The following is a 15,329-nucleotide window of genomic DNA, read 5'->3' as shown; positions in this document are numbered from 1 at the left end:
CAAATGATAATCCTGCGGACCTTCTCACGAAGGGTCTTCCAACAGAGCAGTTTGCTCATTGCCAACAGATGATGGGAGTTGGATAGATATATTTATTTCAGCTTTGTACATACCTAGACTTAGTTGATTATTTTCTCCTCTTAAGACACATTGCCTTTAGGTGGGAGGTTGTTGGGAATAAAGGGCCATTGTGCCTTTTATATCTGCACGGGTGTGAACACACCCTTAGCACATTGTACTTTCATACATATATCTATCTAAAAACCTAAAGTGGTACACTCGTCATTGTACTGAAAAACGTGTTCACTCTCTACTTTGCTCTCTCGCACTCTCTCTGTCTCACTGCACATAATGACTGTCTACCTCGATCTCCGTGCCTAACCTTGCCCTACAATGCTCATGCATATCCGTGTCAAGAACCATTGAACGCTACAAAATGCAGGGCTTCTATCACATTCAAAAATGAAATGGCCCAATCGGCCACATCTGAAACAGTGTCCAACAAATGTACCCCATTTCAGCTCGTAAACCAACATTTGCAATCCCGAAACCTCAAACCGAATAGTTGAGGTTTCTCTGTATCCCAAAGCATGCAAACCCTACTCCTATTGCGGGAGGCCAACCGAGGCTCCACCAACACCTCACCAAGAGTTCTCAATACCAAAGAAAGAAGTCTCCAAAGATCTGCAGGAAAATCAACCACCTCAACCCGAATTGGGCACGCTTGTCTAAGTACCTCCTGAAACTCTGCCATAGACCTTCAAGGGACCATATGTACTAACTGACCATCCATAAACAAAGGGATACGTTGCATAATAAAAGCACGCACTTCCAGGGAACGAAAAAGGACTTCAAAAAACCCCTTCAGTCCATCATAAATCTCTTCAATGAGAGGGGCCTACACTTGCCCTGAATCATCATCTTGACCCATCTCAACACTGATAAGCATAGACTGTAACCACGCACGAACTCTAGTGATCAAAGGGGTCCTTCCCATAAAGTAAAAGATGGCTGCCCTCTCATGGAAAGCAGCAATCTGCTGTAAAACCAGATCTGTACCCATAATAGTGACCACATGTTCCCCTTCTGATAAAAAACTCACTTTACCCTCATTGGCATGAGCATAATCCGACATTAGATTATTGGCAATGGCCAGCATATACTGAAGAGGCCCATCAAGCTAAGAGCATGAAGCATGAACATTTTGTTGAGGCAAATTTTGGGCACACAAGGCCAATTCATCAACCGATATTTTACAACATTTACCCATCTCATCCCCATCCATCAACTGCCCAGAATCTTCAGCTGATGAGTCACCATCCGATTCAACCAAATCTTTATCATCCCCATTCCCTATATGCTGGTCAAGAAAGGCCATATCAATACCATTTGACTCCTGCACATTCGCCATAACCAAGCTTAATGCTTATTACAAGCTCTCTTTTCAAACCCTAAAAGACTATCTCAACTATTGCTGTTTTGTGGACTTTCGCAAGGCCTTTGACACAGAGTGCCACGTGCTAGACTCATAAGAAAAATGCAAGACATTGATATGCCCATAGAGATACAGTGGAGTATCTATCCCTTATATGAAACAATGGCACGCAGAGTACGGACACCTGAGGGCATCTCACATACACGGACACTATTTGGGCTGTACATAGATGAAATTTCAGAATATGTGGACAGAACTGGTGGGGGGAGCCAGCCTAGCTAGAGTGCTGATGCAATCACTACTTTATGCAAACTATATTGTAATTATATCTGACCCACTTGAGGGACTAAATAGACACTTGGATGCATTATCAGCTTTTTGCAGGGATAGAGACCTTAAGGTGAACCTTGGGAAAACTAAAGTTATGGTATTTAACACTTCAGCTGCTTAGGTAACGAGAACTGAGCACCAATTTACTTTTGATGGAGAGCCAGTGGAGATGGTCAGGCAAGATGTTTATTTGGGGGTCACATTGAAGGGACCACAATTCTCTTGGAGAGAGACATCAAAGGCTCATTTGGCAAAAGCATATGTAGTCTTAGGTGCATTGGAAAGGCCATGTACTCACATACAGTTTCATGAACCATGCACCAAACTATGGCTTTTTGGCACCCTAGTTACACCCACAATACTATATGGGGCAGCTATTTGGGGTTGGAGTCTCTTCCACACAAGGAGACCAGCTTTGGGAGGCCAGGATGAACTAGAGAAGGAATACTATGACAGGTGGGAGCATATGGAAACTTGAAAGACCACTGGTCATGATGATTGTTGGGTATTTGACTCACGCCTCACTTACGCCTACGCTCATATGGGAGTGTCAGTGATCAGTAGGACAGTGGGGCACTTTTTACTCTCGGTAGGAGAGGTTTTTTCCCCCAAACTTATGGTCTTATTGTCATATGTACTTATGTGCTTATGTTACACACTTATGGGCACTTAGTGTGTGTCGGGTGTGAACACCCCCTACAACCCTAAGGTTTAAGGGTTGTACTTTGTACTTTCTAGTTACACTCTTTCAGTCTATTTTCTCTTGGGTGTCGTGCTTCACTCTGTCTCTCACTCTCACACTGTCTACTGAATCTCAGCTGCACCTCGATCCTTCCATCACACATTTGGTATCAGAGCAGTCTGCAGTCTGCAGACTGAAGCTCCCACTGTCTGCAGCCCCCGCCAGTTCTCAGATCTGCTCTAGGCCTTCAGCTCCAGCCGATAGCACAGCTCGTCTGCCTACTTCTGCTTGTCAGGCAAGACCTGTAGCTCGTCTGCTCACCAACACCGCCTGTGGTATCCAAGCGCAGCCTGTCTGTGGCCGCCTGCCTGTGGCACGCCACCTGTCTCTGCGCCTGTCCGTCTGCCAGCGCGCAGGTTCAGACGTCGCCTCCTTCTCGCCGTCAGATGCCAGGGCTCCACGTCGTCAGACGCCAGGGCTCCACGTCGTCAGACGCCAGGGCTACCCATTTCCTGCGCCGCCTGCCTGCTACACCTCAGCACTGTCGCCTGCGTCTAACCAGCGACCAGCAGTCCGCCCACACCGTCTGACCAGCACGTCAGCTTGCTCCACGTCAGGTACATTTTAAACAAAAAAATTTAATTTTAGCCCAGAATAAAGTTCTGGAAGAGGAGGTTCATACGCGGCAGGCACAGCACAGGATACATGCAATAAATTTGATGCAAATTTCTGGACTAGATCATCAGAAATTTTGGGGCTTTTATGTATTTTGAGGACAGTTGCATATGAACTGCTGATACAGTCACAAAAAGACTGTTTTGACAGACATTTTGGCAAAAATTTTGGGGATTTTGATATAACAGTGTTGCTGAGCATTGTTTGTACCTTGGGAAGCGTGCATTAAAAGACAGTTTTTGACAGAGTACGCCCTTGCACATTAATTGCAGAAGTGTGTTTGCTGCAATTTCTGGAAATTTGCAGATTTCCAGTCCATACTGCTTTGACATTGCTCATTGTCTTTGGAAATTTGTCATCATGGCAAATCAGGGAGGTGATGTCTTTACGTATGTATCCAAGGAAGACAGATTGGACGGAAACAATTATTCGCTATGGTCATTCATGATGAAGAATGTATTAGTGGCCAAGAATTTATGGGATTATGTCAGTGGAGAGGAAACTCGACCGAGAGTTGTAGCTCCCGTTACTCCTCCTCCCCATGGTGCACGTGGACAACGGGGACCTCAGCCCGCTCCACCCCAGCCACTTCCTCCAAGAACTGCAGCTCAAAAGGCTTGGGATACACGTGATGCACAAGCCTTGTCGCTGATTGCTCTGGCAGTTCAGCGGTCCATCATCCCTCACATTCGTTCAGCATCTTCTTCACGAGATGCATGGTTGACTTTGGAGCATATGTTTGCAGGAAAGAGTGAGACTCGGATCTCTTTCTTCAAGAAAGAGTTGGAAACTTTGAAGATGAATGAGGGTGATTCTATGCAGGATCACTTAAATAAGATTCAGGACTTGAGGGAGCAGCTCATGAATGTAAATGAGTATTTTTCGGATGCACAGTTGATATCCACCACCTTGAATTCCTTACCTCCTTCGTACTTGTCTTTTCATACTGCATTGAACCTCACCATGAGGATTGCTGAGCACCCACTCACTTTTATTCAGCTGGTTAGTTTGCTTCTAGAGGAGGAGCAAACAAGGAAAAATAGTGGTGTGGATGCTATAGTCTCTGAGCAGGCTTTTGTGGCAAGACAGAAAGGCAAAAACAGCAAGGTGAAAAATGCTCCACAGAGTTCTGGCACTTCGGGCACATCGCAGAATCAGACACAAGGAGGGACGCAAGCTAAAAAAGGAAAATGTCATTATTGTAAGAAGCCCGGCCACTATATCACTGAGTGCAGGAAGCGTATTGCCAAAGAGAAGAAAAAGGAGTCAAGAATGTCTGTTTCTACTACTCCTTCCACTACTAGTGAGTCCGCGTCCTTTGTTGTGGACAAAGACTATTGTTTTTACACTTGCAGTTATGACATCTCTTGGGCCGATAGAGCACTTAGCTCTACAGAGGATGCTGACACTTGGTTCTTTGACAGTGGTGCTTCTAGACATATTACATCTCGCAGAGATTTGTTTGCTTCAGTTAGTGCACCTCCCGTTGGGAAATCGGTACAGTGTGCCAATAATGCATCATACCCTGTTCGTGGTATTGGGGAGATTCAGCTCACAACCATTGATGGCTCTATTCTCCGCCTGTAGGATGCTTTGTTTGTGCCTGGAATCAAGAAGAATTTGCTTTCTATTTCTTCTTTGGCACGTTGTGGTTTGCAGGTCATATTTGATGATGACCGTTGCATGGTTAGAGATGAAAAACGCATGACTTTGGTCCTGACAGGATCTTTGTGTCATGGTTTATATGAGTTGGATGCTCTTTCAGTAGATCAGTCGGCATACTTGGCATCCACTCTTACTCCTGCTATGATACAAGCAGAGTTATGGCATGCTCGTTTGGGGCATGTAAACTTTGGCAGCTTGATGCTTTTGCAGCGTACTCAAATGCTGGATGGCTTACCTCTCTTGGAGAGACCTCCTGAGCACTTATGCGAGGGATGCATTTTAGGGAAAATGCATCGTTTCTCATTTCCTCGTGATGTTGCTTTCAGAGCAACAACCAGATTGCAGTTGGTGAATTCCGATGTTTGTGGGCCTATGCAAACCATGTCATTGGGCGGTTGTTATTATTTTGTGACATTCATTGATGACTTTACACGTTTTTGCTGGGTCTACTGTTTGAAAAAGAAGTCAGAAGTGTATGATGCATTTTTGGCTTTCAGTGCACTTATTGAAAATCAATCTGGATGCAAGATTAAGACTCTCCGTTCGGACCGAGGGGGGGAATACATGTCCTCTATGCTGAATTCCTTTTTGCAGCAGAAGGGCATAGTCCATCAATATACTACAGCCTATACTCCACAGCAAAATGGGGTAGCAGAGAGGAAGAATCGGTCACTCATGGAGATGGCCAAATGTATGCTGAAGGCAAAAAGCTTGCCTCACAGTTTTTGGATGGAAGCAGTCATGTGTGCTTGCCATATTTTGAACAGATGCCCTACCAAAGCCTTGAAGACCATCACACCTTTTGAGGCTTGGAACAGCCGTAAACCTTCTGTTGGTCACTTTCGTACCTTTGGGTGTCTTGCCTATGCCCATATTCCACAAGTACTTAGAAAAAAGTTGGACAACAAGGCTGTTAAGTGCATTTTTATGGGATATAGCAATGAAAGCAAAGGCTACAGACTCTATGATCCCGTTACAAAGAAGGTTTTTGTCAGCAGGGATGTTGTTTTTGATGAAAAATCAAAATTATCCTTGGCTGGTTTGGACACATATCAGGCTGCCCGTGATGTTTTTGAAGGGCTGCTGCCCATTACTTTTGGTGATTCAGCTGGAGCTTCAAAAAATGAACCTAATGTTCAGCCAGCTGCTCCTATGGAAAGTGCAGAAACTCAGCCATTGGCTGATCGGAATATTCAGCATCATGCTGAAACTGAAATTCAGCAAGAGCTTGCACACAGTCAGAATGCTAGACAGTTACCTAGATGGTATTTGCAGACTATGCAAGATAGTCCTTTGGATGCACCCATGGCTGGTCGTACTAGAAGGCAAACTCGTTTGCATGATTCAGCACATACCATGGAGTTTGTTACCATGGAGTTTGTTATGGCAGCAAGTACTTTTGATAATGAAGAGCTTGAATGTTATGAGGATGCACAACACAGTGTGCATTGGATGGCAGCAATGCAAGTTGAATTAGATTCTATTACTAAGAATCAAACTTGGGATTTGGTGTCCTTGCCATTTGGGAAGAAAGCCATTGGAACGAAATGGGTCTACAAACTGAAAAGGAAAGCAGATGGATCCATTGATAAATACAAGGCACAGCTTGTAGCTAAAGGCTACGCACAGAAAAAGGGCATTGATTATGAGGAGACATTTGCTCCTACTTCCCGTATGATGACCATCAAGTCTATGATTGCTTTGGCTGCACATTATGGTTGGACAGTGCATCAGCTAGATATCAAGACTGCATTTTTACATGGGGAACTTCAGGAGGAAGTTTATGTACAGCAACCCATTGGTTTTGTAGTTGAAGGCTCTGAACATTTGGTATGCAAGCTCAAAAAGGCACTATATGGTTTGAAACAAGCTCCTAGAGCTTGGTATGCAAAATAGATGCTATCTTGCTTGGTCAGGGGTTTCTAAACAGCTCATCTGAGTCTACCCTTTACGTATGTAAAGAAGGGGGATCTATGCTAATTATATGTCTTTATGTTGATGACCTTTTGCTCACTGGAACACATGCTGATCAGATTTCAGCATTCAAACAAAATTTGCAGCAAACTTTTGACACGTCTAACTTGGGAGTTTTGCATTACTACTTGGGCATCCAGTTCATACATAATGCTCAAGGTATTGGGCTATCACAGTCAAGGTATATTGGGCAGCTTCTTGAGAAGTTTGGCTTATAGGATTGCAAGCCAATTTGTACTCCCATGGAACCTGGACTGAAGCTGTCATTACATGATGACAGTGATTTGTTTGATATACATACATATGCTCCTGTAGTTGGATGTCTTATCTATCTATGCAACACTAGGCCAGACATACAGTTTGCAGTTTCAGCTTTGAGCAGGTATATGCATCAGCCACGTATGTTACATTGGCAAGCTGTCAAGCGTGTTTTTCGCTACTTGCAGGGTACTTGATATCTTGGGTTGCTTTATGCCAAGGGGGGACCACTGCAGTTACATGCTTACAGTGATTCTGATTGGGCTGGTGATTATGATACACGTCACTCCACTAGTGGCAATTGTTTCTTTCTTGGCTCTTCTTGCATTTCTTGGCTTAGTAAGAAACAATCCACTGTTGCCACATCGTCATGTGAAGCTGAATACAAGGCAGCTTTCACTACCACAGTTGAATGCGTATGGCTTAGACGCTTGCTAGCTGTTTTGGATGTATCTGTTACGGAGCCTACTCCTTTGTTCACTGACAGTCAGAGTGCCATTGCAGTGGCACGGAACCCAGTGTTTCATGCTCGCACGAAACACATTGAGATCCATTATCACTTTGTCAGAGAGAGGCTACATGCAGGTGATATCAGCCTTGTCTATTGTCCTACCACCAGTAATGTGGCAGACATCTTCACCAAAGCTCTTCCTCGTGACAAATTTGAAGCATTTCGCGATGCTTTAAATTTGATATCCTTTGGTGGCGGATAATCCTTGTACTCTTGATCACTCTTCACTCCAGGGGGGTTTGTTGGGTATTTGACTCACGCCTCACTTACCCCTACGCTCATATGGGAGTGTCGGTGATCAGTAGGACACTGGGGCACTTTTTACTCTCGGTAGGAGAGGTTTTTCCCCCCAAACTTATGGTCTTATTATCATATGTACTTATGTGCTTATGTTACACACTTATAGGCACTTAGTGTGTGTCGAGTGTGAACACCCCCTACAGCCCTAAGGTTTAAGGGTTGTACTTTGTACTTTCTAGTTACACTCTTTCAGTCTATTTTCTCTTGGGTGTCGTGCTTCACTCTGTCTCTCACTCTCACACTGTCTACTAAATCTCAGCTGCACCTCGATCCTTCCATCTCACAATGATCTCACATATGATACGAGCGAAGAGCTCGACCCCACATGAGATTATCAAAGTTGAGTTGGGAGCATCACTCATGGTGGTTGAGGCCTTGATCCAACCAATGACTTTCATACATAGACAATGGGAGCTCCCCCTAGATATGTAGATACACACGGCTAGCCCTAGCCTCTTCCAGACAACTAACAGTAGATGGTGACAGACATTGTTGGTATGCTCAAATGAGTACATGGATGAGTTTATGTGGGCTGCAAATTGATAGACTACCCCCCTTTGACTATAGCCTCGACTGTCCTACACTTAATGTAAGCTGATCAAAACTGAACCATGTGATCAGAGCAAACATACTAAGGTTAGATAAAGAAAAGACTTGGATCTAAACCCCCTCCCCCCATGGCACAACGGTGGCACACTATCAAACCCACTTCCTTCAAGTATCTGAGGATGGTTTCATCACCTGACCCAGTTACATGGATACACAACTACCTCATGGATTGCGCACAGTTAATGGTCAAATCGACATATCATCCCACCACCTAAGGATTGAAACAAGTAAATGGGAGGCCATACAAGCAAAGAAACATATATGCCCACTATGCAATAAAGAGCCAAAGACAAAGAAACACTACATCCGCCGATGCACGGTATATTATGATATACGAGGCAGATACCACTATCTATTTCGAGAGGGTTTTGGACCCTTGAGATGAATCATGCAATTTGAGGATCAGAGATGCTTGGGTTTCTTCCTCTTGTAGCTACAAAGGCATAGAGCATCTATTCTACCAGAGTAGGAGGCCCCCACATCTCTCGGTTCACATAGACAAAGACCGGTCATTGACTTTTCCACTGCTACACAACAGAGTATGGCAAATACCACTACTATTGTCACACAGTCTACAAGAGTACATCATCATTGGACCTCATCTTCCGTAAGTGTCCCTTTGGATAGAACAATGGCACTCAGCCAGCCTAGACACCCAAATCCACCTAGACATCCACACCACAGACAAATTAGATCCATCATTGAGCGCCATAGGAGACAGATGCAGAGACACCTTAGCCATGCAAAGATACATCTCGCTAGAGGATAGACATCTCATTGATGGAGATTTTCTTTTTTCTACTTTTAATTTTAGATCACTTGACATGTTTATAGGACACTATTTCACTTTTCAGTATTATAGGCATATTTTTCATCTTTTCTCATTCTAGATGAGAAACACACCATCATTATATGTTTTGCTTTGGTCTCACACGCCACATTGGCCATTTAGAAACATCAATACACACACACACACACACACACACACACACACACACTCTCTCTCTCTCTCTCTCTCTCTCTCTCTCTCTCTCTCTCACACACACACACACACAGGGGTATTGATTGATCGAGCAACCCAACTTGGCCAACCCAGACATCCTAGACCCCAACACAAATGTCAAAACACATTCATAGGCAGGTACAACTAGAGCTCTCTCTTTTTTACATATAGTTTTTAGCTTTCTTCTACTATTCACTTACCTTACATTTACTATTCTTTTCAAACAATTGTATCATCATACAAATTATTGTAACTCATGGTCTCATAGGTCATTTTGGTCTCTTGCAAATGTTAATAGGTCATTTCATTTCTCTCTCACATGTAGTGGGTAATTGTATTACTTACAAAGTATAGAAAGTACAAGAGCCACATGACTATTGAATTTCAAACACGGCAATTAACAAGCCAGTATTGTGCTAGGTTGCCATATCAACTCTAATAAGAAGACCCCTATATTCAATGGTTCTCAATTGCCACTAAAGGAAATCTAGTGACAGCTGATAAGACTATGCATTCTAGAATGAGAATCAAAAATAAAGCATTCTGAATAGTCCAATTATGCCAACAGCCCAAAAATACAAAAAGTGGAAGACTACTAGCAAATGTGGCTGCACAAATCCTACCAATTTCATGTTGCAAAAAACAAGGTCGCTCTGATGCATGAAGCCTCTGGTAACCAAACATCAAACTCAAGATAGTAGAGTCCATATGCTTGATATAATCAAGCATGACAAAAACTTATGATAAGAGGTCTCCTCAGCTGTACTACAAAAGAAGTAAGAGCCATTGAAATGTTGCATGTCGAGAGGGCAACAAGAAGCATAGTTTCTTCATACGTCAGACACGAAAATGTTTGAAAGTATGATTCGAGTGTGATCTTGGAGCTGAATCATACATGACCCTAATTTTTTAACATAGTTCAACAAATTCTAAGAAAACAAAATAACATTAAAATTTCAGCACTAAACTAACATGCATCTCCAAAACAATATCAAACAATAGAAAACAGGTGTCGAGTTTTAAGCCTCTAACTTAAAGCACCTAACAGCACGACCCCACAATCATCCAAGTCTGAAATCCCCACATCATACTCCAAGTTTACCAACGTTTGCAAATGTCCAATTCAGATTTCAAACACATCTAGAAACAAGTATGTCAAGCAAGTTGGAGACTACCCACCAAGATTTACCAAATGAACACTTCACATTTAGAAGAGGTTGTATGAAGCCATCCTCTCTCTCTCTCTCTCTCTCTCTCTCTCTCTCTCTCTCTCTCTCGCGAAGGATTGTTAGTGACCAGAAATATTTACAAAGGGCCTTCTAGGCAACTAAGTAGACTCAAAGACAATGCAGAAAACCATGAGGCCACAAATAACATAGGGCTACATTGATAGGAGAAGCCTGTGTGTGTGTGTGTGTTTCAACAAAGCATAGTTCAAGGGCCAATGCCAAAATTGCCTATATAATATTGAAGAGTACAAATTATACGAATAAAACAGTTGTTGATCATAATCAGGGTATAATAGGCCAGATTCCACCATCTTCAAGTTACAAATATTAGGCAAGACATAACATGGGAAATGCATTCATGAAGGAGGGATACTACCTATTACCTTGTTCATATGTGTACTTATTTATTTATTTATTTGGCCTTGTGTAGACATAAATACAACTTTTTCTTTCTTACCTCCCCCCACCTAAAACCAACCTTCCTTCCTTGGACAAGGGTGGTAGTAGACCTGATTTAACTTTAATTACAGCAAGCAACGAATTCACAATTCTGAAAATAACACTTTACCCGATTAATCTTGGACAACTGACACTCAATTGGCCCCAACAACTAGCACCCCTTGCAATATTTCTTTAAATTGTAAAGTCTGTTCACGAAGATATAGGCTGATTACTCTTCAAATTCAATACAATGGGCTGTCGCAAATGACCAACAACAACTAGAATCAATTTGCCCTTTGATTAGGCTACAATTGGGCACAAGTTGGTCTTCAAGCACTTGCATGCGAATCCAATCAAATGGGGATGGTAAAACTCTTCAAATTAGCTGCAAATTCTTCATTCACAACTGCCACCCTGATCGCCAAGTCTTCAATTAGTGGACACAGCCTTCGAGGTGGCTGAGAAACCCTAATTTCTGCTGTAAATTAGGATTTTGACGGCAAATGTCTCTATTGTCTACCTTCAATGGCTGTGAAAATCTGAGAATGGATGAAGGAATATTGGGAAAGGTGAGAAATGGCTGAAGAGAAAGGAAATTGTCGAATCTGTTTGCCAAGACCTGCCCTGAACAGCAGCCATCTGGTGCCTACTGCCCAAAGTGTTGTCGCCTGCTGTTTTCAGCCTCTCAGCAAATGGCTTGCTGCCCTACAACCTATCGATGTTGTCGCCTGCAGTCCTGGGGCCTTCTAGGGCAGTCACCTACTGCTAGTTGCCTCCCTAGTGGCTGCAAATCAGTTCTACAGCAGGCACCTACAGCTTGGACAGCCTCTCTCCTCCTCCACCAGCCTCAAAATGGCTGTCCCAACCTCCCAGGCTCTAAAGATAGCCAAGCTCTCCCAATAACCTCTAAAGCCACACAGTCTCACATGGTAGATGATGCCATGTTGTACTCAACCTCTGTAAAAGATAAGGCAACTATAGGTTTCTTCTTGCTACTCCAAGAGATAGCACCTCCACCAAGTAAGAAGCCAAAACCAGTTGTTGATCTCTGAAGATCAACTTCACCAACTGAATTGAAATATGTCCATCCACGCAACACCATGGTGGTGTAACATGAACCTACAAAATGGAAAATGCCCAAGGTCGAGGGTACTCCTAAGTAATTGAAAAAGCCTCCAAGCAGCCGGCCAATGAGTTTTCTTGGACTCACTTGTAAACCCTAAGAGCAAACCTACCATAAAACAAAGATCAATGTAAGTGTTAAGTAACCTAATCAAGGACCCAATCAACTGCCAGTAGCTAGAACACCAACAATGGTGAATCTGATCAGCTGAAATCTTCGAATTAGGATCCACATGAGTACAAATGGGACGGCACATAGTTATCTCAAAGGCAGTCAAGAGCTCCTACACATATCGTGGTTGAGAGAGAGAGAGAGAGAGAGAGAGAGATCCCCCTATCGGTCTACCATATCTCATGACCTAGAGAGAAATGAAGAAGACATATGTCAATCATCTCAAACTTCCAGTTAAAGGCATCCTTTATCTACTGCACCATAACTACGTGTTATCCTGTAAGTATGAGGTCATTCACGTATAGCAACAAGACCGCATGCATATCAGATAAGGTGTAGACATTCAAATACAGATCAAAATCCAACCTCCAATAACCCAACCTCTTCCATAGAAAGGTATCTATCTTTTCATTCCATGCCAAAGGAGCCTATTTAAGGCCATAGGGAGCCTTTTTCAGCCTGTACACCCTACCATCCAAGCTAGAAAACCCAAGAGGCAGCTACACATAGATTTCCTCCTTCAGGTCTTTGTTAAAGAATGCTGATTTCACATCCAACTATTAGACCAGCCATCTCCTATGGTTGGCAATGGCAAGCACGGTACGAATGGTGTCCATAAGTGCAATAGGAGCAAAAAGTATCACCAAAATCTATGCATGGATTTTGAGCAAATCCTTTGGTCACCAAGCAAACCTTGTGTTTGTCCAATGTACCATCATTGTGATATTTGGCCTTAAAGACCCACTTCACTTCAATTACCTTACAAAGAGCGGGCCTAGGCACTAACTCGCAAGTGTTATTCCATTCAATAGCCTCCAGTTCGTGTTCCACAGCCCCATGCCAATGGTCATACTGTAATGTCTCTCCAATGGATGTGGGTTTCTTGCTCACCATGGCACGGGCCATCAACCACAACTTGGTATATAAGACTTCTCCATTATGTGCCTAATCATGACAAGAACATCATGATCCTTCCAACCAATTCCACTCCTCAAGAATACCCACAATGCCTGCATCGCAGAGGGCCTAATGAATCCACCGGGGAGAAGGCCAATACTAACCCCACTCCTCAATCTCTAACTATGTCTCTGTATCAGCCACCGACTGAAAATCTGGCAGCATAGCAATCTCCTCAAGAGCCACAAACTCCAATGGCTCCATTGAGGAGGAGGTTGATACTCCCCCCCACTCCTCAATCTCTAACTATGTCCTTGTATCAGCCACTTACTAGGAATCTGGCAGCATAGCAATCTCCTTCAGAGCCTCAAAGTCCAAGGGCTCCACCTACATTGGCTATGGCAACCACTTGTCACCAAGATCTCCAACCATGGAGTACCCCTCATGGCCCCCCAAAGCTGGAATAGCAAGGCAACTACTGTGCAAGCATTTTTATCACAAAATAGACACACTATCTGAGCTGTCAAAGAGTCCTCTTTCAACTCATCTCTGCCCTAGCAAAGCTGAGACACAAAGGTTTGAGGTTCATCTTCTGTTTTCATTGTGTTACTAATTGTACACTTTGAATTAATCTTCTTTGTTCAAGTATTTCTTTACATGGTGTTCCTGTTAGTGAGTATGGTCATCTCTTGGTTGTGATCTATCTACTTACCAATGAGGGACATTAGGAGCTCCTTCTGGGTCTCCTCTTTTAGGTTAGTTTTAGTTTTATTGTCTTTTGTCCCTATTCTTCGGCCCCATCCATCTTTTTGGCCTGGAATGCCACCCGAGAGTATGTTAGGGTTTCTTGCCTATTTATGGGCACACCTGTCCGTTGGTCATTATCTATTATCACTTCCTACCTTCTCATTTCCCGTGCCCTCACTGCTTTTAGTTCTTCTAAATTCGTGTATGAAATAGTCACTTCATTTCCTATGTTATTTTGTACGGTGACTCAGCCAGCTGAGTGGGAAATTCTTGTTGCAGATTGATGGGTCAGTGACTGGTACTGTAAGACCCTGGCGGCTCTAGAGGAAGGAGAGATCACGTAACAAGACAACTGCATATGCGCACGGGCACATACAAGGAAAGAACATCACACGGGGCCATGGTGCATACAGTCATCCACTAATTTTGCAGCTCCTGAGGGAAAAGAAGCACTATAAAATCGTGGAGATGCAGTGACAGCAATGTGACATCTGCCCATATCTCAACGTGAGCCCAAAAACCAAAAAAATGGCCAAAGGAGCCACAGCTACCTTCTCACAGAGCGCACCAGATCAGCTGCAGCAGGGTCGCGCATTCTGTCGAGGAAGTCCTGGAAGTTGGGATTCTCCATGGCCTGCTGCAGAGAGACCCCAGTTCGGGAGATCGCTTGAATGGCCCTTTCAGATGCTTGGACCCGAATTAGCACCTCCCTGTGCTACTTGGGTCGTCCATATCGATTGTGGGCTCGTTATTGTTGATCCCACGCAGTCTGCAGAACCTTCCTTCCAATCCTTCCTGGGCTGATCCGGAATGATGATGATCGCCTGCGTCATCTCTCATGACCTTTCTGCTGTCGTGGTGTTCCTTAGATTACTTTTCATGTTGCAAGCAGTAGTAACAATTGGCACGAGAATCACGATGTGTTATTTCACTGGGGCTCCCGGAGCAATCTGTAGGCCCTAGAGGGCATCTTCACACAGTAGGGCACGTGCTTTAGTTCATGGTTACTTGCTTTTCCCCAAGGCTGAGGCCTGGCTCACTGCCAAACTTGCCTAGGTTATACGGCCTAGTTGTGTGTTCAACACTAGCCCTATATTTTATTACTGTCACACATTTTCATGCAAACTGAAAATCTCTAGTAATGCATCTCATATGTAGGATTTTTTGTGTTTGATTGTTTATGTGACTATTTGAGTTGTTACTTTCTAGCAAATTTTTTTGTATTTGCTTAGATTGGGAATTGTTTTTGTCATTATTTTGGACTTGATGTGTTTGAGAA

General features: G+C 43.5%; 1 protein-coding gene across 2 annotated transcripts in view; it reads right to left on the bottom strand.

The window, feature by feature from the left end:
* Positions 1-14,978, bottom strand: part of LOC148009272 (vacuolar protein sorting-associated protein 9A-like) — a 133,336-nt gene extending 118,358 nt beyond the window's left edge. The window contains exon 1 of one of the 2 annotated variants that reach the window (XM_087673513.1): positions 14,602-14,978. In XM_087673513.1, coding sequence (XP_087529639.1) covers positions 14,602-14,681 — 80 coding nt within the window. In that variant the 5' untranslated portion in view covers positions 14,682-14,978. The remainder of the gene's footprint in view (positions 1-14,601) is intronic. The other variant, XM_087673512.1, reaches the window with a different exon arrangement.
* Between the last annotated feature and the right edge of the window lie 351 nt (positions 14,979-15,329).

This window comes from Lygodium microphyllum, unplaced genomic scaffold (assembly GCF_053477565.2).
Source record: "Lygodium microphyllum isolate KBCC unplaced genomic scaffold, Lygodium_microphyllum_v1.1.10 scaffold_31, whole genome shotgun sequence".
Classification (NCBI taxonomy): Eukaryota; Viridiplantae; Streptophyta; class Polypodiopsida; order Schizaeales; family Lygodiaceae; genus Lygodium; species Lygodium microphyllum.
Note: the sequence above shows the minus strand (reverse complement) of the source record. Positions and strands in the feature narration are given on the sequence as shown.